The sequence below is a fragment of the Canis aureus genome, chromosome 20 (genome assembly GCF_053574225.1).
Source record: "Canis aureus isolate CA01 chromosome 20, VMU_Caureus_v.1.0, whole genome shotgun sequence".
Classification (NCBI taxonomy): Eukaryota; Metazoa; Chordata; class Mammalia; order Carnivora; family Canidae; genus Canis; species Canis aureus.
The window spans coordinates 57,274,334-57,299,358 of NC_135630.1; the positions used below are offsets into that span (position 1 = coordinate 57,274,334).

The 25,025-nt window shown below is 47.5% G+C and overlaps 1 protein-coding gene across 1 annotated transcript in view; it reads left to right on the forward strand.

Moving 5' to 3' along the window:
- The window catches only part of KIF5C (kinesin family member 5C), a 148,968-nt gene that overhangs the window by 78,366 nt on the left and 45,577 nt on the right, over window positions 1-25,025 (forward strand). Inside the window, exons 11-13 of the mRNA XM_077861652.1 lie at window positions 8,648-8,796; window positions 19,020-19,195; window positions 23,977-24,045. Coding sequence (XP_077717778.1) covers window positions 8,648-8,796; window positions 19,020-19,195; window positions 23,977-24,045 — 394 coding nt within the window. The remainder of the gene's footprint in view (window positions 1-8,647; window positions 8,797-19,019; window positions 19,196-23,976; window positions 24,046-25,025) is intronic.

Genomic DNA, 25,025 nt, shown 5'->3' on the forward strand with positions numbered 1-25,025 from the left:
TACACACTGGATGCTGAGGAGAGGGCACGGCCAAACGAGATTTCCTGGATCTCTGAGAACTCACAGGTGGGCAGGAGGACAGTGCGGTAACCCTGAGGCGTTCATGCGTGTGGGTCCGCGTGCGCCTGCCCAGCCCTGCCTGCCGCCCAGAGCTCGCCTCCCTTGGCCGTGGTCCCTCAGTGCCAGGTCAGCGTGCGGCTTCCAGGGCCACCAGGCCCTTCCATCCTGAACACCTATGCAGCCTTCGGACAAGTCTCTGCTGCCTTATTTGTAAATGGGTGCACAGAGCTCTCCCCCTGCCTTCCTCCTGGGACTGTGCTGTGTGCTCCTGCCTGAGAAATAGTTTAAGGTGCCTAGAGGAAGGACAGATGGGGGTGGGCAGGCTGCATGGGAAATTGTTAGGGCTTGTTTAAACTGCATTAAACCCCAGTCATTTCCTGAGCCCACAGCAGAACATAGAATTACCCAGTCATGGCACCTGTGGGACGTCTAAATAAATAATAATTACATTGAAATGTTGTAGAACTCATCTATCTTTTAAACTGGATTTGGGTCCTGCTCAGATCACTTCCTTGATTAGTCAAATGCTTAGGTCAGTGAATTGTGGTAGGAAAATGCCTGCTTTCCTCAAGGGTCATGAGATACCCCTAAAGCAGTATCAGCTTATGGGAAGCACAGCTCTATGGTGATCATCTTGCCTGCCCTGTGTCTCCTGGTTTCTCCATCTTTTTTTTTTTTTTTTTAAGATTTTATTTATTTATTCATGAGAGACACGGAGAGAGAGGCAGAGACACAGGCAGAGGGAGAAGCAGGCTCCATTCAGGGAGCCCGACATGGGACTCGATCCTGGGACCCCAGGACCACGCCTTAAGCCGAAGGCAGACGCTCCACCACTGAGCCACCCAGGCGTCCCCAGGTTTCTTCATCTTTAACGGTTTTCTCCAAAGACATGTTTGAGCAAACCAGCACCAAATGCATTTATGGGGGAAACATAAAAAAATTTTTTAAAAAAAATTTCTCACTTGCAACGTAAAAATAGTCTGAATCATTGCAAGCCAGAGATGGCCTGGGCCTGGGCTACCTGTCTCAAGGTTGCCGCTGTGAGCGTTTGCAGCGGTCTGTAGGAAGAGTCTCAGTGAAAGTCCAAATGACTATCTTCTTTCTTCTGACCTTAGTGAAGCAGTCGTTAGCATCGTCATTATCACTAGGGCCCAGCACGTGGCAGGAGTGTCACATCCTCGTAGCAGTTCTCATCTCACCTGAGTACAGGTGACATCGAGGCTTAGAATGAAAGCTGTTAGGTGCCGCGTCTGAGCCCACGTAGCCAGTAAATGACGACACGTGTAAGATGACATAGGACGGGGACCCACAGCCTCTTCTATGCAGGATCCTTGATGAGCACAGGCCTCTGGGTCAGTAGCCCCAGCTTTAAAGCCAAGTTCTGCTACTGATCCATTCCCCTCTCTTGTTTACTTGTCTTCGAGCCTCTGCCCTCGTCTGTAGGGAGAACTAGAGCGCCTACCTCTGAGAATTGTTGGGAGGATTAGTGAGTTGCCTCAGTTTTGACTTTGCATAGAGGCAGGCCGGCAGGGAACAGGTGTTGAGTGGTTGCAGGTTTTCCTTTGCCTCCATCTTCAACAGTGTACAGTGTGGGAAAGGCACAGAATGGACGGGACTGCACAGAATGGAATGGAATGTGTGGGATAGGACTGGGTAGGACTGGGACAGAAGGGGCCGGACCGAGCCAGGTAGACTTAGAAGTTAGTTTCTGGAATGAGAGACTAAAGAAAGGCTGATGCTAATTTGGGATTCCAGGGAATAAAAATAAAATGTCAATTCTCTTTTCAACTGGAATAGGTTGGTCTGCCATGTTTTATCAGAGTCCTCTGCATACTGGCTGCGTGAGGGCAGGGACCTGGTTTATCATCAGTGTCACTTGTCTCAACAAGCATCCAGCACAACCGGCACACACAGTAGAGGGTTGTTAAATAAATGCTTATCGAATGGATGCATGGATGCGTGAAGTGCTTATTGTGTAGGATTCCTTAGAACATTAGGGCAGGTGCTGACCTGTGACACCGTTACGTCCAGAAGTTTGGTTAGCTTTAGGTCTGGTGTGTTTTCCAGCCCTATAATTGGAAAGGTGTGAGGTTTTGTTCCTCTCTCCCTGTCCCTGAGTTATTTAATGGATTCTTCAAGGACATCTAACTTCTCTATGGGGCCCATACCTGCTTTATTGTTAAATATACGCAGTGAACCCAATTACACAGCAGACACGAGTCTGAACATCGGATTAGACATGGTATCTGATAGCTAATGAGATTAAGCACTTTGAACTCCGAAAAGACTGCCGGGCACATCTCAAATTCAGTGTAACGAGTGTTCATTATGCTCTTGTTGCAGGGTGGCCAAACCTTGGGCTGCTCAAGGTTCCTTCGTTATTCCTGTGTGGTTCTTTCAAACACGCAGAAGGTCCATGGTTGTTGCTAGGCTACTTTACTGTATTGATGCCCTGAGTCAAACAATAGCGTGTCCTTTGAAGCAGTAGACACATGATAGAGTCTACGAGTGCCTGAGGGCAGCCTCCCAGGTCAGCACTCTTTAGGATTCTAGATTAGGTACTGGAATTAAAGGGGGGGAAAGTGTACACTGTCTGTTTCTTGGTTTCAGTGATGAATTCCGCCTCTTCTGTGTGGTCGGACCTGTGAGTCCTTGGGTCCCCCGTGTCCCCTGAGCGCCCCGCATTGTGCTGGCAAAGAAGCAGAAGCCATTTTCTGCGTCTCAAAGAGCTTCTAATCTAGCTGAGGAGGGAGCACTTGAATTTCTAGGGTCAAAGAGCTGGAGTGTGGGAAAGCAGAATGTTGTTCTGCTTCTGTGCTTTTAAAGGGATAAGGTACTCAAATTAGAACCCTTTCATTGATTTTTTTTTTTTCCTTTTGGCTTCCAGCAGTTTATCTCTTAGTCTTTAATTACTCTTCCAAAGTACTTTCATAGCACAGTTGGCAAAGGATAGTTGTAAGTTTAGGAGTATGAACTTGGCTCACCCAGTTATCTTGGAAGCCTGTTTAATGTACCGTGATGGGGGGAGAAGGGAGCCCCCGGGGGCTGGCCCATCAGTTTGGAGTAGGCCTGAATCAGCACAAGAGTTTTGGTTAATCTTGTATGAATAATTCAAAGGCCTTATTTGTATGTTGTATGTAGAAGGAGAATTGGTAATTTGGGGAAAGTAATATTCTTCTTTTTCTGATACGCACTTTTTTTTGCTTAAATTGTGCCACCTCCTGCCCAGTTTCGTGGAAGCTGGGTTAGTCCTGAGCAGCGTGCATGCAAAACTCATGTCATCAGAGCATAATAACAAGTTATCTGCAAGGGTAAGAGTGAGCACTTTGGCCAGGGGAGATCCTTGGCTGTACCTTTGACATAAAATGGAAAAAAGACTCAGATCACTCCTGTTGCAGTGCTGTTGCTGAAGCACCAGTAAGGACAGCTTTTGCTCTTGGAGGGAGATATCCTGTGGGTGATGCTGGTTTAACCAGGTGCCAAATCCTCATCCAAATCCATTATTCCTCCGTGTTTCTCAGGAAACCAGAACTTTTTCAAAAGACACGAAACTTAGAGCTTTTAATTTTTCATTCCCTGTCCCCCACTGACAAGCAAGGAAAATGGCCTCACCGGGAAATGGGAAGGTGCTTTGCATCAGTCATGTTTCCAGTAGAAGGTTAGGTGTTTAATGTGGGAACTGGGACTCAGAACAAATTAGAAGGTGTGATGGTTTTGTGTGTCAGCTTGGCTAGGCTGTAGGACTCAATTATTTAGTCAAACACCAATCTAGGTGTCGCTAGGAAGCTTTTTGTAAATGTGGTTAACATCTACCATCAGTTGACTTTAGGTAAAGTACATTGCTCTCCGTAGCATGGGTGGGCCTCGTGCAATCAGTTGAAGGCCTTAAGAGCAAAACCTGAGGTTTCTCAGAGAGTAAGAAATTCTGCCTCAAAACTGCAGCGTCAATCCCCACGTCAGTTTCCAGCCTGCTAGCCTGCCCAGTGGCTTTCAGACTTTCTAGTCCCCACAATTGGGATAAACACAGAAATGTAGGGTATATCCTTTATGTCCATACCTGTACACGCATGTATGGATATCTCTCTATTCATCGTTAGATACCTTGTATCTGCCCTATTGGTTCTCTCTCTTTAGAGAACTCTGAGTGACAAAGGGACGCTGGGTTCCTTCCTCCTGCCCTACAGTGGGAGGATCTCCATCTCTGTCTCTGTCACACCATTCACCACGCAGAGTCGCACGTTACAGAGGGAGTCTGTGTGCTGAAGGTGTGGGATTGTCGGGAGCTCCTTTCAAATGCCAGTACTATCCTGAACACCCAGAGGGGGAAGGAAGATGCTGAAAACAAGAGTTAGGAAGATACCAAGAACAAACATCGTTCTGACTCTTCCAGGAGACCGAAGTAATTAGGAGAATTCAGGTGATATGTAACCTGTTGATCATTCAGAACTGACGATGGCCCGAAAGTACAAGTGCAGGCGATTATGGAGGACTTGGGTGGGGATGGGATTTACGTGCAGAGTGATGTGAACCAAATAGTTGTAAAACTTGCTGTCTTCAACAAGGGCTTGATTCACATGCCAAATTATGAGAACACCTGTAGAATGTTGTCACCCGTGGGGGCTTAACCTCAGTGGTAGAGATGGACGCGGTTGGCAACCCTAGAAGGGTGGATATATGCTTCCAGATGTGTAAACTACAAATTCAGTGGCAGAGAGACCTAGAGGTGCTGGGCCGGAGATAGAATGCTTGAGGACGTGGGGGCAGGATCTTCCTTCCACTCCTCAATGAAATATGCCTAAAGGAGTCCTTTTCTGACCCTGTCCCTATGGGGATCTAGGCGGAGGTTGTGCTGTGGCTTCTGTTCTTTGCTGTGCTTGGTCTGGTGGTTAACCTTTTTTTTTTTTTTTTTTTAGATTTTATTTATTTATTTGAGAGCAAGAGAGAGAGCAGGAGAGAGGGGAGGGGCAGAGGGAAAGAGGAGCAGCCTCGCCACTGAGCAGGGAGCTAGACGTGGGGCTCAATCCCAGGACGCTGAGATCATGACCCCAGAGCCCCAGTTAAGATTGTTTTTCAAAGGTGGTTAACATTCATTAGCATTGACGTCTTTTAAAAACTGGGTCCTGGTTCCCTTCCTGTGGGGAAAGGAGATGTTATATCTGGGGCAAGGCTGGATCATCTATTTTTTAAGCAGTGCTTGACTCTCTGAAGCAAACAGAAACAAAGAAAAATTGCAAAACAGAAACTGTGATAACTGTACCCTGAAGATTTGGCTCATTAGTGCTGAGCGGGTCTTGCCTTTAGGGTATATACCTGAGGTTAGTTAAGGTCTTTCCCTAAGTGGTCTTGGTTAGGATTTTGCGCAGTGTCTGCTCTGAATATAACTTGTGGAATAGGCATTTATTTCTGTGTACAGCTTGGGGGCTCTGGCTGAAAAAACTGAGGGTCTTTGGGAATGAAGACTCAAGACAGTTGTCTGTTCCTTTGGGAGTAATCAGGTCACACTGGGATTAACCAAACGTTGTCACGGTGAGGTTGACCTATGAAGATGGTGAGGGAGCCGCGGATCTACGGCTAGAGTAAGGCTTCAGCAGATCACTGTTTTGTTTTCCTATACTGGGAAGATAACCTCCCAAAACTGTAGGTCTGTGTGGTATCGCTATGGTTATATAGGTTCAGCTAGGCAAAACCATAAAACCTGCCTTAAGAGCGCATCTCACGATTTGCTGTCCCATTGATTTTGCTTCCTTGGAAGCTACTTGAAATTCTTTCAGCGGCCGGGTTGAAGAGTAAATGCACATGAGTGTGCTCACGCGTCCCTGAATTGTGTCTGTAACACAGTCCTTGAGCGCTCAGAGGATCCATGCTGATTCACTGTGTTTGGACCATGAGTCCAGATGTGATGCTGTTTAGTGTAATTCCAGTTAGCCAGTATATGGAAACCCAAAGTAAAAGAGCAAAGAATGTGAAAGTTGGAAGATAATTGGATGTGCTCTGAAGGGAGCAGGGCAGACAAACAGAAACCAGTAGACCACTGCCCACCCATCCTGATGCCAATGAGCTAAACATTTACCCAGGAGGAAAGAGAATTGTGAGTGGCCGAAGTAGATAGGACCTAATGATTAGGCTCCTCTCTTCTGTAAATATTTCTGAAGTTCATGGTAAAGAGCAAAAGGGACTATAGATGTTCAACATCTTTTTACTCTAAGTCTCTTAAAGGAATGAGAGACTGAGATACTCTTTATTTTACTTCGCAAGGTTGGTTTCAAACCCCTAGACAGAATGTTTGTTCTTTTTAAAACAAATAACTCCAGGCACAGAGATTCAGGTATCTCTTTCAGTGACTCTGGTTTATTCCATGATTTAGAAATTCTTGCATCTAACTTGATTTCTTTCCTTTTTAAAGATTTTATTTATTTATTTATGAGAGACACAGAGAGAGACAGACAGACACAGGCAGAGGGAGAAGCAGGCTCCACGCGGGGAGCCCGAGGTGGGACTCGATCCCGGGACCCCGGGGTCACGCCCTGGGCCAAAGGCAGAGGCTCAACCGCTGAGCCATGACGGTGACTTGTAATGAAGAGAGATTTTTAAATTTGAATGAAGTCAAATTTATCTTTACTTCTATATCCTATTTAGGAAATCGTTACCACAAAGTCTTAAAGATATTCTCCTGTTTTGTTCTAGAGGCTTTATTCTTTTTACGTTTCACATTTATGTGTATGATTCATCTGGAAGAGAACGTCTATATGCTATTGGAGGAGTTGATAAAGGTCACACACACCCCTCTCCCTCAGCACCATATTTTAAAGGCCCATCCTTTCCCACTGTGCTGTATGGGCACCTTGTTGTATATTAGATGACTTTGTAGGTTAATGTCTGTTTCTAGATGATCCGTTCTATGTCTCTTCTTTTTTTGTTTTTTCCTAAAGATTTATTTTTAGAGCGTGTGCACGTGAGCGCCGGGCGTGGGAGGGGCCAAGGGAGAGAGAGAGAACCCAAGCAGATTCCACACCTGCACCGAGCTGGACCCTTCAATGTCCACAAGCATTTTAGCCATAGGTTGTTTTTCACTTTCTGACTTACTGAGTTGATAGTGCACGCTGTGGTGCTTGTGCTCGTCCTGAGGAGCATCCATGCTGCCGCCGGAGGATGTTGGAAGGCGAGACGAGAGTGTCGAGCTGGCACAGACTGGAAGTAGTAATGAAATTGCTGCTGTTTGAATGAATTAGAGCTGAAGCACTTCTAGGGACAGAAGCCTCAAGCTACAGAGAACGAGGGAGAATTTTACTAATTCTTAAGTGGAGTCTTAGGATGAAATCATCTCACTCCGTTTGACAGTTGGGTTATTTAGTTGTCTGTTTTAAGAATTAATTTTTGGAATGACATCTGTAGCCCTGATGAGGGCTGGTGAATTTCTTTCCCCGAAATAGAAATCGTGTCCAAAATGTCGTTTCATGACAACAGTTAATTAACCTGAATCACACATCAGATAATGCTGGCAAATATGACAGTACAAGAACTTGTGGGAGTTAAAAATGGAAAAGGGAAGAGCAAATAAAACAGGAAATCACAGTTTTAAATGAAGTTTTTGCCTTCTTCAGTAAATAAATAAGTGGGTTTCGGTCGTGGTCAGTTTCCTTTTTAATTGGGCAGGTCTGCTTGTGTGTTCATTGCTGCAGGTAACTAGGTGAATCATGTCTTTTTAGTATTAGCAAGAGCTGCCACCGCCTTTGCTCCCATCGGCTGCTCCCTGAGTGACTGTCCAGACGTCCACTGGGGCATCAGGCCCCCGCCCCCCCATTCACTCCATCTCTTTTACTGGAAATGACAAAATGATGCCCCTCCGGCATGTTTGTTTGCCCCACACATTATTTTGGAAAACCGTTTAAAACCGGGAGATAAAAGTACTGACTTTTCCTTGGAAAATGGGATGAATGGAGAGCAGTGGGCCCCCCACTCCCGCGTGGTGACAATTTCCTGTGAAGAGGGGCTGCTCAGCAGCGAGCCTTGGTTTACCTGGCTGGCCTGAACCTGTCAAGTGATGTGCCGGTCCCGGGAAACGTGTTGACGTGTGTTCCACACACCAGGGACGATTCTAGGGATGTGATTAAGGGAAGCAACCTCCGTCTGTGGTTTATTGGTAGGAGAAACTGTAAACTCTACAAGACTTTGGCTCAGTTGTCTTGGTGTAGCCCCGGTGTTTCATAAATGTTAGGATAGAAGGAAGCTCTCCCTTAGGAAGATGAACGTGGCAGGCCCGTGCACGATGCGTCGAGGAGGATGCTGAGTGCTTGAGGAAAAGACCGTTGTCACACGTCAGGGCCAAGAACATAGATTTAGGTGGTGGCAGGGGGAACAGAAAAAGACGTGGCCCTGGAAACCCCTTGGGATGTAGACTGGCAGGGGGGAAAGGGGAATGGGGAACGGCGAGTTTGGTGAGTTGGAGGGGGTGGTAGTAGGTGCCAGAGTCCCTTCTGCTTCCCAGTCTCGGCCTTCTGATGGGAAGGCGCCTGAAGCTTAATTGTATTCACCATTTAGCTAAGCCAGTAGCTACCCTGAGTCTCTCCCTTCTGTTTCTGGACCTCAGGGCCAAGACCATCAAGAATACGGTGTCTGTGAACCTGGAATTGACGGCGGAAGAATGGAAGAAGAAATACGAGAAAGAGAAAGAGAAAAACAAGACTCTGAAGAATGTGATCCAGCATCTAGAGATGGAACTGAACCGATGGAGGAACGGTAAGGAGGAATGAGGCACGGACGTGTGTTTGCCTTTTCCTGGGGCAGCCGGGATCCTGGGTCACTTGGGGAGGAGGGGACGGTGGTGGAGCTCGGTCCCGCCTCGCAGCAGCCCGTGTGCGCGAGTGAGGTTTTCTCTCTGCCCGAACCCCAGTCATTGGCGGACGTGTGTGCTTCGTGTGGGCAAGTGGCTGTTTGCAGGGTTGCCTTATCTCTTTCCGATGACGTGCTCCCCGATCTGTTATTGCAGTTCTCTCTGCTAGCCCCAGCTGAGGTTTAGAGGGCAGGGCTCGAGACTTTGTGGCTCAGATTGCTTTTGGTTAAATGAAAAATGTCATTCTCTCCTATGTGAGTCTTATAATTGATTTAGGGTTAAAAGTCAGCTTTGACAAATATTTGCAATTGGGGGGGGGGGAGGAGGGCGTCCAAGGGATCTTCATGCTCTGCTTCTTCAGAGCCAGAAATAGAGGGCTCCTAAAGAAGCTCTGTACTAAAATGGAGTCTTACAGGCTTATTTCGTGACTGTGTTTTTTTTTTTTTTTTTTTTTTATTCTCCGAAAAAACATTCTCTTTGGTTTGTTACTCAAAGAAAATATCTCCGAGAGCTGACACACACTGGGTGGGTGGGTTGTGGGTGAGGCGTTGAAGAGGGGTTTCCAGATCCAAGTGCAGACAGATTATTTCGGAAATTTTAGCATTGTGATGGAATTAGAAGGTAGAAGTCTTTTGCTTTTTCTTTTCTTTTTCTTTTTTTTTCTTTTTTTTTTTAAACTGAACAGGCAGGCTGGTGTGTGTAGGGCACAGTGGATAGCTGGAGATTCGGATGCTGTGTCCACTGTACCTGAGGCGCTGCTGCAGACCTCAGTCTCTTGGGTGAGCGTCGGAGCCTGGGGCTGCCCGCAGGGTTGGGGGGAGCCCGCCTGTAGGTAACTGCAGACTTAGCGCTTCTGCGTTTGCCGCCGTGCTGTGCTAGGAAAGGTGGGGTGCCGATGACCTACTATTCAATGGAAAAACAATTATGAAGCAAAGCGGGATTCAGGAGAGGTTCGAGAAGTGACCTAGTAGCCTAAATAACACAATTCTTTTCTTTTTGGGAGATTTTCTAGCTGCACACATGTTTTGAAAGCGGCTACAATAATTGAATAATTCAGCACCTGGGGCCCGTGGCTGATTCCTTGCGATTTGGCAGGAGTTAGGAGAGTGGGGAGGGATGGTTGGCAAGGCAGGGAGCGGCCGTATGAAATTTTGTTCTATTTCTGGGATCCTCTTGGGTCAGTTCTCTGCTGGGCAACTGGAACATTCAGTAAAGCCTTTTGGTAAAGGGAGGGAGCCTGGTCTAAGAACACTGTGCAGCGGGCAACTGGCCTTGTTTTTTTCTCTTCTGTCCTAGCCCTTGCCAAGCTCTCACCCTGCAGTGCTCCATCTCTCCACCAGCTCTGTCCTCAGGGGTCTGGCCCCGCCGCCCTGTTTGCCTACTCACCCTCCTGCCCGGGCACAGTCCCTTGGCTTTTGGACTTTTAACTTGGCATCGTTTTAATTGTCCCTCTTCATTCACCTTGTAGAGCTACTCAGAAATATACGGTTTTCCATGTCCTACGGGGTGAGAGCCTACATAAGCCCTTATTTACAGAATTTGGGAAAACTCATGTATGGTTTCTGGCATGTGATAGACTTTCATAGATTACGTAAACGTGCCTTTAATCCATTGCTGGAGAGGAAAGGGTGAGCCGTCAGTCATGGTCTCTGCACTTACGGAGCTTATGGTCCTGCTGAGGGAGAGACTCCAGCCAAAAAGGGAAAGGATAAGGGACTAAAAGTTATTACAACGGGCCCTGACTTTGAGAAGCCAGTGAAGGCTTCCCCCAGTATGCAACCTAGGGAATAGCATCTAAGAGAAGCAGTTAGGAGCAGCAAGGTCGAAGTGGGAGTTGAGGGTAGAGGGACCTGCACTGACAACATCCCCCGGGGACAGCCTGGATGTGGGAGCTGGGGTGGGGCAGTCGTGGCCTGAGATGGGTGGGAGGGGTTCAGGATTTCATCTGGGAAGCAGTGAGAAGCCCTTCAGGGATATTAAACTGAAGGTCATATGATAAGGTTTGCAGCTTTGAAGATCTGTTGGTTGTTGGTCGTATTGGAGAACGGACTGGAGAGGGGGAGGAGGGCCAGGAACAAGGATGGTCTTCCAGGGATGAGGTTGCAGTAGTTGGGTGGAGAGACCGGGCAATGGAAAGGGAGAGACCTGGGCGGACCAGAGAGGTATGCAGGAGGTGAGATCAGCAGGCCTTGCTGAGGAGCTGGCCCTGGGGAGAGAGTGCCAACTTGGCTGGCTTGCCGAGATGGATGGAGGGTGGGACCATTTACTGAAACAAGAAACACCAGAGGAGAACCAGACTGAAGACAGATGAGGTGAGGAGGGGGCTTTGCGGTGCCCCTCGAACATCCAGGTGAAGTGCCAAATGAGGAATTAGGTCCAAGGGTGCAGCGCTCGCTCGGAGGCACTGGCTGAGCTGGAGGAAGAAAGACAACTTGAACTTGAGGAAGTCCATGAAGGCATGGGTAGGGGTGAGCTTCCCTATAGAGAGGGCGGGCAGGGAAGAGGAGAGGGAGAGGGTCTTGAGAGCGACCCCCTCGGCCATTACCCCGTAATCCCTGAGTGGGGGTGATAGAGGAGGGGATCTGCGGAGCCCTCCTGGCCTCCCAAGCTGACATCTGTGTCTTAAAGACAATTTTTTTCCGAAAGCAAAAGTTGCAAACGTAGAGAAGGAGCGTCGGTGATACAGATTTGGGGCTGGAAGTGCGGCCGGTAGAGGTAGAACATCGTGGGGCTGGTCCTGGGAGCAGCTGTGAGCGCAGGACGACCTCAGGATTAACGGTCGCGCGTCCAGCCACACAGCCCCGGACGCTGGTCCTGTGCCTAGGCTGGGCCCTGAGCCCTCAAGCAGCCCTCGAGGTTTGGTCCGGCCGGAGACTCGCCCACGGTGGCTGCGCCCCGGACAGGGCAGGGCTGTGCGTGGAGGGCGGCGGCCTGCGCACAGCCCTGCCGAGGTGAGGGCTTGGCTCGCTCCACTTAGAGGAGCGTGAGACCCGCCACACGGGAAGGAAGGCCCTGGGAGCGCCTGCGCCAGGCCTCCCTCCTCACGGCGGCGAGCGGGGCTGGTTGGTGTCCCCGGAGCGTGGGCTCCTGAGAGCTGACGGAGAGGAGACGCGGTGCCCCCACCTGTCACCTGTCACCGAGGGACAGGGGATTTCTGACTTTCTTCGGAAACTCGAAGCGAGCATCGGCTCCAAACTTGGAGGAGCCCGCGGCCTGGTTCGCGTCCCGCCTGGGGGCTGCACAGGCCAGCGGCGGCGTCGGGTGGTGCTGTCCCTGCTGCCGAGGGGGGCCCGTCCTTTCGGGTGTGCCCGTGCCTGGAAGTCCGGCGGTTGGATCAGCCGTGGAAGAGCAAGAGAAGACGCGCGTGCCTCCCCCTGCTGCGCTTTCCCCTCTGTGCTGTTCTGTAGACTGAGGCAGGGAAAGAAAGGACTGGAAGGGGTAAAATCGCACGATGTCACAGTGGCAGGTTGGGTCCGGGCCGATCCTGTGAGGCGAGGAGGCGGATGGAAGTGGGTTGTCCTGGGACCCGCTGCAGGAGAGGGCGTTGGCCGCCCGAGGTCGTGGAAGTGGAATGACCCCCCTGTCGCGAGCCTGCAGGCCGCCCCCCCCCAGCCCCCGCTCCGAACCAGCTTTGAGCGCCTGCGCCTCGGGGCCTAGCGCAGAACACGAGGCTGCCGGTTTTGTCCTCGGGGCACCGTGGAACTCGGGGCGAACCCGCCACGCTCGGCCGTGCCTCCTCTCTGCGCCTGGCATCGGGCAGGCGGGCTCAGGACACCCGCATGCTGGCTGAAGGGGAAGCCCTGCCTTGATTTTGTAAGGAAGGAAGAAGGAGGGCCAGGCGCCTTGGGGTGCCGGGGTCGGAACGGGTCGGAACGGGCCCTGCCTGCCTTAAGCAGAACAGGAAGGCACGCGGTATCTGTGAGCGACTCAAGAACCCAAGAAGAGCCGAGCAGCCGGCCTCACCTGGCAAACCTGGGCCTACTCAGAGGCCAGGCCTCCCAAGGGGCCGCGCCTGCCGTGGATCCCCTCTTGGGTTTCCTCCCCCTTCCTTGCACCCCCTTCCTTGAGGCCCAGAGGCCTGGGAGAGAAGGGAGCCACTGCGCGTGGTGCTGGGCCCTCCGCTGGGCCCTCCGACCCGGCCTCCACGCCCTGGAAGATGGAATTCCTCACAAGGAGAATGGGAGCCGAGTGAAAAACACCCACCGGTCCACGGCACCCTGCTAGTGACATCTTGTGGGCTGAGATCGATCGACAGTCCTTGGAGTCTGGAAGGTGTTGGCAGCTCAGCCTCAGGAGCTCTGTGCAGCCTCTGTGCTTACGGACAGATACATGCAGGAGGCGGTTGCCACGAGTAGGATTGTTTTTGGGGTTTTTTCCTTCCCAGCTCTGTGGTTTGCTCATCATATACATGGAAAGGACTTGAACATAGGGTTGGATTCAGAGTGAGTTATGGCTCCCGGTTCACCCCGCCGTTTCCCCCCAGTTCATCCCAAAGACTCTTGATGGGAGGATAGGGAGGCGGTGCTGGAATCCCAGGGCCGGGACCTTCGGAAAGGGAATGGGCCCACTTTCCCCATTGCTGCCAGGTCGGTCTTTACACGTGCCCCCTCTTCTTTGATAATTCTTTGAATTTTGCCCTTATTTTTTAAAGATTTTACTTATTTATGAGAGAGAGAAGCGGGCTTCCTGCGGGGAGCCCGAAGCGGCCCTGGATCCCAGGACCTCAGCATCACGCCCTGAGCCGAAGGCAGATGCTCAACCACTGAGCCCCCCAGGCGCCCCTGAATTTTGCCCGTTTAAAAGTGGCCACATCCTACGGGGGGCTTAAGAAGTCAGAAAAGGAGGCCCTGAAGATCCAGGTGTCAGAAGTACAGGGAAGTGACCCAACAGTAGGGCACATCTGCAGTGTCTCGTGAATAATTACATACATTAAATAACAGAATGGATGTGGATTTACCCCATCTGCTGAAGTCATGCAAAGAAATGATTTCATCACAGGCTGGGAAGGCGTGGAAAAATCGGCAATCTCTCTCTAGAACAGATTTGTTCTCCACCATTTAAAACCTGCCAGGCCAGCAGGCTTGCTTTCCCTAACTGGCTGAATCTGTAGCCGGGAGTCTGATCCGGGGCTTTGTGGGACTGTGTGGCCTCGCGTAGCTGGCACACAATTTGCTCTCCTAGCATTAGAGACGTCGAGCGTGCCGCCCCTCCCCCGGCCTGGATTCAGGCCTGCAGTAGGAGCTCAGAAGTTAGCGTTTCGTTGGAGACCCCCTGGTTTGTCAGGCTCGCTTCTCTTGAGAGCACAGCCAGACTCTGTAGAAAGCCTGACCGCTAGGAGCTAGAATGGTGGGGGCTGCCCAAGGGGTCAGGACTGTGAAGAGATTTCGGCGTCCTGGGTGACCAGTTTATTAGAAAATTACTCTAGAAGGGATTAGAAAATGTCTTAAGCTGCTTACAATATTTTTAGGAACTAGGGTGAGAGATGCTATTTGTGTGCAAAATAATCCCATAAAGGAATGACTTTTTTTTTTTTTTTTTTTTAAAACCTCACATTTATATAATGACATCTTGTAGCCAGCTGCTCTTACCCATCTGGCAACTTAAAGATTTCCTTTTAGTTTCTTTGATATAGAAATTACCTGCCATTAGGTCTGCCACTGGGCCTGTTTAATTGGTATTAAAAGAAAGAGCCTCCTTTGCCAGATCTGCTGTGGTTTCTGACGGAAGCTGTGAGTGACCAGCAAATCTCTGCCCCTGGAGTTGCAGAGAGAATGCAATTACCTTTCTATGTTCTCCAGAGGCTTTAGGGACTCAATTTATGAAAAGGATAACTAGCTCGTTGCTATTTCATGTGTGAAATTTTAATGAATTACTGGCAGTCTAATGGTTTTCTTCTTCTTCTTTTTTTTTGAAAAAACAAGAAAAACCAAAAAGCCTGTTTTAGAATTTTTAACTAATAGCCCTAACGAGTATTTTTGATTAGTCTGCCATCCTTGTTTATTGCAATTGATGGATTTTTACTTTTTGTAGAAACGCTATTTATGCCCTCGGGAGGTTTTCGTTTTATAATTAAAATGCTCTGCAAACCTTGTAGGTGTGCTCCTAGTGAATGCTCCTGTGTACACACAAATCTTTTTAGTCCTTAAAGGTAATTACATCTGACAATAGGAAATGCCAGAATGCTTATTTAAAGAAAGGAAAGGTTTCTAGTGGGAGTGGGGGGAGCTTTCATTGTAGAAAATCAGATGCTTTACGGTATTATAAGCTCTTTCCCTATAGACAGCTGGTATAAAGCCTCGGGGAATGAACTAAGAGAAGGAGAAATTTGCTTTAAATGCAAAAAGGGGAATCAAAATAAAAATAGATGCTCATCTTCATTTGGTGGTCCTTTTCCGGTCTCTCCCCACCAGATTTTAGGACATTTTTTTTCCTCCGGGGTTTGTTTGCAGCTGTGTGCCTTGTCACAGTCGGTTGTCCCATAATCACCTCGTGGGGCCTTCTCTGGAGACTCCGTCCACTGCAGTGCAGGGAATATTCTCGATTAACGTGGAGAGATTGCCATGGAGACAGATTGCCTAGTGTCAGGTCTCGCATAGTGCTGGGAATTTACAATCCCCAGACGTGTTTGTGAGCCGGACATTGTAGTTACCAGGGACGCTTCTGGAAGTCATTTCCTCCGTCCTTTGAAGGGTAGCAGTGTTGGGGAGAACCAGCTCTCCGTTCCTCTCTGGGCAGGAGCTGTGCTCTCCTACGGATGCCTCCTGCTTTTGTTTCCTGCGTGTTGCTGCTTTGTTCTTCTCGGCCTGAACGGCTGCTGTAAAAAATAATCCTGACTGCCTGACCTTTGGAATATAAACTGGGAAGAGCTCCCTGTTTAGATGTAGCTTTGTAGGGGACATGTTGATGCTTTGATTCAGAGAATTGTTTTAGAGAAACCAGAAAGTCGGCTAGTGGTTTCGAATATTGTTTTAGTAATCACAAAAATAAGCCTGAAAGGGACTTGTGTAGTTACATTGTGTTTTATTTTTGGAATCGAGCTACAACCACAAAGGTCTTGTGAAGACCTCAGGAACAGTAATCTCGGAACAAGTAAAAAATACCTGCAAAGCGCAAACAGTTGATAAATCGTTAGGGCGAGGACAGGATAAGAGATGGACTTTAAACAATAATAAGCTTTTGCTTTTTTTTTTACGTAGCCTATGGTAATTCAATCTTTAAGAAATGCCGTGTTAAAGGAATCATTATTTTTCGTCCTTTACGAAAAAGCAAGGGAAGAGGTTAAGCAGAAGATGGACTTGTGATTAATTAGATCAGTTAAAAGATGCAGCGTGGCTCAGCGTCCTGCCACGGTACCGGAGATGTTAGCGAGGTTTGTCGAGTACGTTCAGGGTGCCTCGCGGCAGAGCATTGGCTGCTTGATGAACCGCTGTGTTCTTGGACAACTCTGGTACTCAGTGATGCTGCAGTTCCTCAGTGGGGAAAAGGGGCAGATTTAGGGTCACTGGCCAGTAGGCTCTAGGGCATCATCCCTGGGCTCCTTAGCTCACCCCAGGCTCGTGGTGGCACTGGCTCTCAGCCATGTGGAACCAAGGAACGTGGGGACTAGGTCTCTTCCAGCGGTGTTTGCATCTCGCCTCTGCACTCGGGGCAAGTTGGCATAGGATGATAGGACTATGTTCTGCTGGTTTCTGGTCTAGTGCAGTCAAGAATTGCACCTTCATCATGCTTAAGCTGCAAGATTAAATTCATGCTGCACTGGATTGCCCTGTTCACAAAGTTCAGAAGGTAGAGCTGAAAAATTAGAGATACAGTCTAACCCAACTAGGGGAAAGAGTCACCAAAATGTTAGTGGTACGCATCTCTGGAGAAGGATCAAAATTGGGAGGTAGGGGTGAAGGAGGGCTTTACAGTTTTTGTGTATGTAATTTGTGGTTAGAAAAAGATAGATCTATATATTTAGGCAAAAAAAAAAAAAAAAAAGAAATCCTTGGGAACTAGAATATGGTACTGCTTTTATAGCCTGTGGATTTAGCAGGCCGGAGAGAATATAGATCCTTTAATTGGATGAAATCCAGTCTGTACTGCAAGGTCCTTGATGGATGTTTTAAACCAGGAATTGGAACTGAATGAAATATTGATTTGGTTCAGGTTCAGTTCAAAGACTACTCTGATATTCTGGTTTTGTTTCAGGTCAATAATTTTAGAAAAAGGCGTAGGTACAGTACAGTCTAGATGAGCTTCAGAAGGAAAAAGGGTTGGCTCAGTCTTACATGCAGCAAAGGAATACTTCATTCCAGGTTTTGCTTCAAATGGAACTGTGACACAGAAACGAAATCACTGGATGTTAATTTTATTTGACAGGGAGGCCTTCCTACCGTTTTGTGATTATCAGGTGAGATTACGAAATCTTAAGCAGCAAAGCTAACCCATCACAAGGTGTTTTGTTTATATATTCAGATAAATGTGTGCAGTGTCCAGGTGGCTTCCTTGAGGCGTGTTGCATAGTGTTAACAAAGCCACAGATGAGGAGATCCAGTTCTTTTTTTTTCTTTTTTTTAGAAATTCCCTCTGTCTTAGGGCAGTTTTCCTGGGGACTTTCCACAAAATGCATTTTATGGGCTGAGAACTGGGTGAGGCTTGGAACATTGCAGACACTCCCTGATTGTAGCAAACTGAGTGTGAAGTCGATGGTAAACATTGTGATGGAAAAGTATGTTTGGTTTTGGTTTGCTTTCCAAAAAGATGTTTGAGAGACTCAGTTGGGCCACATGGTTTTCATAGAATCCTTTTTATGCAGTCTGTCTTTGCAAGGTGATTTTCTGGTTGTGGCTGGCCACTGACCAGCCTGAGAACTTCCCTTTTGCCCTTCAATTTGAATAGTCAAGGTTTTTTTTTGTTTTGTTTTGTTTTGTTTTGTTTTGTTTTTTTGATGATTTTATTTATTCATGAGAGACACACAGAGAGAGGCAGAGACACAGGCAGAGGGAGAAGCAGGCTCCCTGCAGGGGAGCCCGATGTGGGACTCAATCCCGGGACCCTGGGGTCACGCCCTGGGGGCCTAAGGCAGTCGCTCAACCACTGAGCCCCCAGCTGCCTCTTGAATAGTCAAGCTCGGTAACGCTTCCTTCAGAGGCCTCTGCAAACACTGCTCTGAAGACCGAGAAGTAGTAGGTGCCAGTCTGCAGACTGAGAAGTGGTATGCAGGGTGTCCGCGCGATATTCTGGACTGGCTGCTTTTTCTTTCCTGGATCTACTTGACATCATAAGAAATTAGTGTAGTTGAAGTCTCCAGGTGAGCCAATTAATTGTGACCTCCTAGGGGAGAGGATGATAGTAGAACGTGTGTTTGTGTTATGTCAGTCAGAGCTCCCGGGTCCAGGGCTACCCTGGTTTTCTGCTTCAGATTCAGAGGGTCTCGGATTCAGACGATTACGGTCCTGGAGTGTTCCCCTCAATAGTGATGAATTTCCTTGATTTGACTATTTTTCCTAATGGAATGATATCCTAATTAATTGGTAATTAGGATGCCTCAGAGGTCTGTTTGCCTGTGAATCAACCACTAGATAGAATCTGATTCCAACAAAACCCCAGAATATTCCCCAAAAAAGGGAAAGTGTCTGCAAAAAATTCTGGATGTCCCTGCAAGCTGTATTAGTGAAGAGTTTGTGTGGTTGGTGGAACCCGAGTATTTAAGTGATGCATCACGAGACAGGGAGTAGTATATAGTCTTCTTCCTCCTTAGACTAGTTTTTTTATTTTTTTTTATTTTTATTTTTTTTACTTATGATAGTCACACAGAGAGAGAGAGGCAGAGACACAGGCAGAGAGAGAAACAGGCTCCATGCACCGGGAGCCCGACGTGGGATTCGATCCCGGGTCTCCAGGATCGTGCCCTGGGCCAAAGGCAGGCGCCAAACCGCTGTGCCACCCAGGGATCCCCCTTAGACTAGTTTTGATCAATTAACTACCACCTTCCTTGCCAAATAAAAAGAACACAAGCTCTGACTTTCTACAACAGCTCTCTATTGTGTCCTCTGTGTCTTTTCATGGGAGTGGGTATTTTGGGAACTCTTCCTGTAGGGTTACATGCTGAATTTCTTCAATCCCCAACCCCTCTTGTGCTTTGCAGGAGAAGCTGTGCCTGAGGATGAACAGATCAATGCTAAGGACCAGAAGACCTTGGAGCCCTGTGATAACACCCCCATCATAGATAATATTGCTCCTGTTGTTGCTGGCATCTCTGCAGAGGAGAAAGAGAAGTATGATGAGGAGATCTCCAGTCTCTACAGACAGCTGGATGATAAGGTCTGTAGCCAGAGATGATAGTCTTCACTCCGGTACCTAGGCGGAAGCTGGCGGGTCCTAGACTTACTGGCCAGAAGCAGCTTCCAGGCCCATGGAGCTACTGTAGGGCTGCAGACTGACGTTTATGTCTGTCTCCTTAATATCTGCCCTGCTCTTGATTGGAACTTGACTCGTGTGGAATGGAAACTTTCATGGAAGTTTGATCGGAAGACCTGGAGAGTTGGTCTAGATAGAGAGTCTTCACTCTGGACATGGGACTGGGGCTGATCACTGCATGATCCTTGTGTAATTGTCTCTTCTATTTTTCTCTGGGCCTGTGCCTCCCCTTTTGAAAACTTGAACGGTAGTGCCAGCTGTAGGGACAAGGTGGTGACTCCTAAAGCTAATATTCTTTAATCATGTAGCTCTCAGGCCGTGGGATGAGGAACCAATGGTAATGGCTTGTGGTCTGACAGCTTTGCCTTTATTGGTGAATCTGTTTTCAGGGGCTTACTCTTGAATGAAGTAGTTGGAACATGCTGTTAGGGATGTCCAATTCTATGCCAAACTTTTGGGACTCAAAAGTCATGTAAATGCATAAGTTGGAATGGAAGAAAAGAGACCTTGGAGAACACTGTATATCATTCGTCCCCAGTGAAGGTCGGGTTAGGAATCCCAGAGGCATAGGAAATTAAATTGATGTCTCATGTGATCTTGGCATATTGCCCTTGGAATATTCTAAATCCTTTCGGTTCATTTCATCAAGGTTGCTGATATTTTTAGTCTGATTTAATCTTTTCTGTTGTGGTTCAGCTTGGAGTGCTTGGGGACACCTCTGGTTTGGCTGAAACCGCTTTGTTAACATTGCCATTAATCTTACGGGCCTGGCTATTCTGAGTGAAGCTCAGTCCGTATCACCTTTACAAGCAAAGTGTGAAGTTAGTTCTGCTTATCTGTGACTCTGGGAATTCGCATTGTAACCACAGTGTTAAACTGGGGGCACCCCGCCCTTCTGGCAACCTCTTTGATGAGACAGTCACACCCTTAGAGCGGGGTTAAGTGCCCTTTAGGCACTTGACATACTGTTATCCTTCCATGTCTAACCAGATACGATTATGCAAAATCTCAAAGTAAGAAAAAAAGGAGATCAATAGTAAGGTAACAGTGGATGCAGTTTCTTGATTTCTCCGAAGAAACACTATTGTTTAAACCTACTACAGTTTCCTTTTTCATTTTAGAATTGATAGGTTCACTTTAGTAATCCCTAAAGAATTTCAGATGATGAATGATAACCTGGTTCTATACTTTGTTTTCTATGAAAGGACTCCTGCCATGGTTGGAATGGGGATCATTTGCTTTGGTAGCCTAAGGAGCTTTCAGTGATCCGAGAGAGACTTTAGAGTCTCGGATGCAGCTTCTGGAGTGTAGTGATGAGGACTGAGTCATGAGTGAGGGAAATGCCATGCTTGGGGGTGTCCAGTTGGTAGCTGGCGGAGCTGACCTTAGAGTCTCTGCCTCCTGATGACAAGCCTACGACACTCCCTATGACGTCATTTTCCCAGAGCATTCACTTGGAAACCCTCTAAAGCACACATTTCAGGGTTAGCGTTTGTGTTCCATCACAGGGGGTCTCTGAGATCTGAGAGAGCACTGACCAGCCTCAGCCACAGAGGGCACCGGTGCTGTGGTCTGACCTTAGTGACTCTCCCCTCGGGCTGCCTGGTGATGCGTTATCAGCTGTCATTCTTCCTTGTCCTCCTCTTAAAGGTTCTAGAAGGTTTTTCATGCTTCTGATGAGAGGTGGTTTGATAGTTTTGAGAATCTGCGAGTTGAGGCACGGCATCTTTATAGGTTATTGAGTGGTAGAGCTGAAAGTATCTAGGTCTAGATGAGAGGCTAGCCTGGGCGGGTCAGGGGGATGGGTTACATGACTTGGCTGGTTTATATCACCCGGAGGTGGCAGGGCTGGAATGAGGCTGTGTATCTTTTGGCTCCCAGTCCTGTGGTCATCTCGTTTGGGTCTTAGCCCTTTACACGAGGAGCTTGTCAACCCTCATGAGTCTAATTATAGAATGTGGTGGGAGAAAGACTATATGTGGTCTCCTCCCAGCTGTTCCCTCTGCCCCTCCGCGCTGTCTCTCCAAAGGTCTAAGGACAGGTACTATCCAAGGCAGGACCGTGTGATGGAAAAACATACACTTTAGAGTCTGACGTGTGTCTTAATAGTGCTGAGGCTTGGACTGATGAATGGCCTACCCTGCTGGTGGTACTTTTCTCATCTGCCACATGGGGCTTGTATCTGGTTCCCCCCAAAAGTTGTAGCAGGGATAAAAGTTTCTGGGGGTGTAGCAGTTGCTCAGTAAATAGTAGTTTCTTTCTTTCTCTTCTGGGTTCTGTTTACTTATGGGAGAATGTCATCCTGTGTGGTATCCGCGGGGTGGTGGTGCAAAGGTGGGTTGCAAGCAGAGTTACAAGATGAGCAAGTTGGCGTTGGCACTGTTTCTTTTGTTTTCTCATCTCCTCCAATACTAGGATTCTATTGGAAATGTGTGAGAGGAATTAAGTGCAAGTAGAAATAGAAGTTGAACCTTATTTCACTGATTACCATCGCAACAAAACGTTTTTTATAATTAAAGGTGGCCCGTGACCAGTTGGCAACTCACCATTTCAGATATATGAACATTCAAGAACAAGAGTATTTTCTGAAAAGTGCTTTGGAATCTGTTATGTTGGACTAGACCTTAACAGTCAGCATCGGAGTGAGCTCATTCTAAGGAATGCACTCGAGTGTATAGACGTAGCCTGTGCAGCACATTTTATTCTGGAGGTTTTGAAAAAATTTTCAGGATTATGATAGACTATGCTCATTCCTTGGAGAAGTCGCCTTCACAGAGGCTGAGTGTAGTCTTGGCAGTGTCTCTGGTACAAGTGATTCGTGGTCTTACAATGTAATCCCTGCTCCTCACATCCTTCCCAGATGGGCTGATGGCCCTGTCTCCTAACGGTACCTCAGAAATCACTGTACCTGCCTTGTCACCTGTCAGAGAGGAAGCCTGCGATCTTCAGGCTCCGAGTGAACACAGAAGAACAAAGGGCGGGCTTCACTGTTGTGCTTCTCTTCTGATTTCTGTCCCTTGTAGCCGTTGCTGATGTGTCCCAGGGGAAGGGATGGCAGCTCCCTGATGTTAAACTCCTCGAGTCTTTTATGTTAAGTTGTTTAATATTTATGTGCCAAGGAACATAAACACAAAATTGTTCCTGGTAACTGACGTTCTAAGTTTATAAAGTAGAAGAGGAAATATGCCCTACAGAGTAGTCTCCTAGTTGTGCAAGTACCATTTTTTTGGCAGTTTCACTCTGGTGTAATTTCCCTAATTCTCCTGCCAGAAATTGGATTTGGGGAGGAAAGTCATAAGTATTTTGTTGAACCATTAAAGGAACATTGGAGTGAAAAGTTCGGTGGAAACAACTTTTTCTGTTTCCCTGAACAGAAAAATAAAGCCAAAAGGTGTCCTCCACAAAGGACAATGAGATACAGATCTTGTAATCCTGATTTTAGAATTTTCTTGCTCTATGGAAAGCGTCACACGGAGTCCGTCTGATTTAAATGTATGCGTAGACCCCACCAAATAGGCCAGAGAATATCCCATGGACAAGTGCGGTTCTACGCCCCAGGCCCTTGAGTTCACCCCTGAACACTGGAAAGGGCAGAGGGTGTGGCGCGTGGGTTTTTACAAGCTGCCCTGAGGACGCCTGGGTGGCACCTGGCACAGAGGGACCCAAGGATACGGAATCCGACTCTGCTTGGGGTTTAAAGCCCGGAAGGGTTGTCAAATGGGATTTTCCCTGTTTGTAAGGGAGGGATACATGTGAAGCCAAGTCGTTCTCAGCAGGCTAGGCGTCACATTTGCGTTTTGAATTCATGACAGTGTTTGTCGGGAAGGCTGAGGCTGCTCTGGTTAAAAGCTGTCCACCCGCCGCTCTGCCCGCACTGGGGGGACCTGGGGGCACCGCACTGGGGGAGCAGACGCGATTGCCCTGGGCGGCCGGGCGGCGGGAGGCGCGTAGCTCTGGCTTTGGCGCAGCAGCACCTAGTGGCAGCAAGTGAGAGCGAGGGAAGCACAGTGGAGAGGAGGTTTCCCACTTTTAACGATAGGCCGGAAAGGAAGCCCTCATGTTTCTGCCTCCCCCACTACCTTGAGTTTTTTTTTGTTGTTGCTGTTTTTTTCAAACTGGCAAGAAAATTAACTTCTAATCAAGAGGGAGAGCTGCTCATGCCCAAGATTAATTCTCTAGTGCATGTTTTCCAATCTCTCTAACTAAGAGATTTGAAGTGGAAATATTGGTCTCTCCTACCGATCATGTGGCAGCATTCCTGGTCATTGATGTGTTTGACGAGATTTGGAACATGAATATATTACAGTGCAGATGGTTAGAAGTTCACTGTCTTATTTTTTTTATTAGCGTCTTTGAACTGGGAGGCATAGCTCCAAAGTCCCTTTCAATTCCTAAACCCTAGCTCTCTGATTTCTGGATGAGCAGAAATTGAGTTGAATGTGCAGGCTATTATATATCCCAGAAAACCCAGATGTTTCACCTGCTGAGAAAGGTGGGCACAGAGGTGTTTTAACCCAATCAAGATCCCAGAGCCAATCTCTCATCTACGGGGAAGCACCACCATTCCCCTCATCTTATTAGCAAGCTTACAGCTGGCATCCTGGTATCCCACTGTCGTCGGGAAGCCAGGATATCAAAAATGACATAACTAACCCCAAAACATTAAACATGATGTTTCGTTTCAGGATGATGAAATTAACCAGCAGAGCCAGCTGGCTGAAAAGCTAAAGCAACAGATGTTGGATCAGGACGAGGTAAAGAATGCAATAAATTTTTTTTATGAAGTTCTCTTATTAGTCTTTGTTGTTGATGTTTGTTCCAGAAATTTAATTTGCAAAGAATTTTTTCAAAAATCATTGAATCATGTGGACATTTCTTGGTAGATTTCCTTTCAGTGCCTGTTAAAAGCTGATTTTAGAAAATAAATGTCTGACTTTGTAGAGCTCTGAGGTTTTGAGAGTGAGTAGCTGGTTGCTGCAGTGAGTCTTTGAAGTGCAGAGATAAAGGAGTTTGGTGCTTGGGCAAGGATGATTCTGATTCCACATACCCAGTGCCCAGCACTCCTCCTGTTGCTGGGTATTTTCTTTTTTTTTTTTTTTTTTTCCAGCTTTGCAAATCAGCCAGCTCAGGTCTTTGATGCACACTGTGTTCTCATGCTATCTCGTAGGAAGTAAAAAAAAAAAAATAAAAACAAAAGTAGAGATGGAGGGGAGGGTGAAGCAAAGAGGAAAGGGCTCCAAGGGCTCAACTGGTATGTGTTTAACATAGTAAAAAGGAGGCAAATTAAAAAAAAAAAAAAAGGAGGCAAATTGTTTTCAGCCTTTCTGTGGATGGCATTCAGTCCTCCAGTGAACGTGCCAAGTATTTTACAAACAGGAACCTAAGTAAAGGTTAGATAGCCAATCTGTCACACATAGATGATTAGTGATTCTCCTGCTGAGGACCATCGAAATATTTTTTTTTCTCTTCTGTGCTTTAGTATGCTTTCTGCTTTGTTGTTAAAATGCTATGGATGGGATCATATGATACAATTCTAGCAGGTGGCTTGGGTTCATGTCCTCAGTCCCAGCCTTCCATAGACCTAATTCTCTTTATAGCCATTCCTTTCTCTTCCTTTTTTGTTTTCCTTTGTTGTTCCAGGGCAATGACCATACCTCCTGTGCAAACAATACCCTTGGTAGGGAGATCATCTATGCCTTTGCAATCAGATCAATCATTTTTAAATTGATTTTTG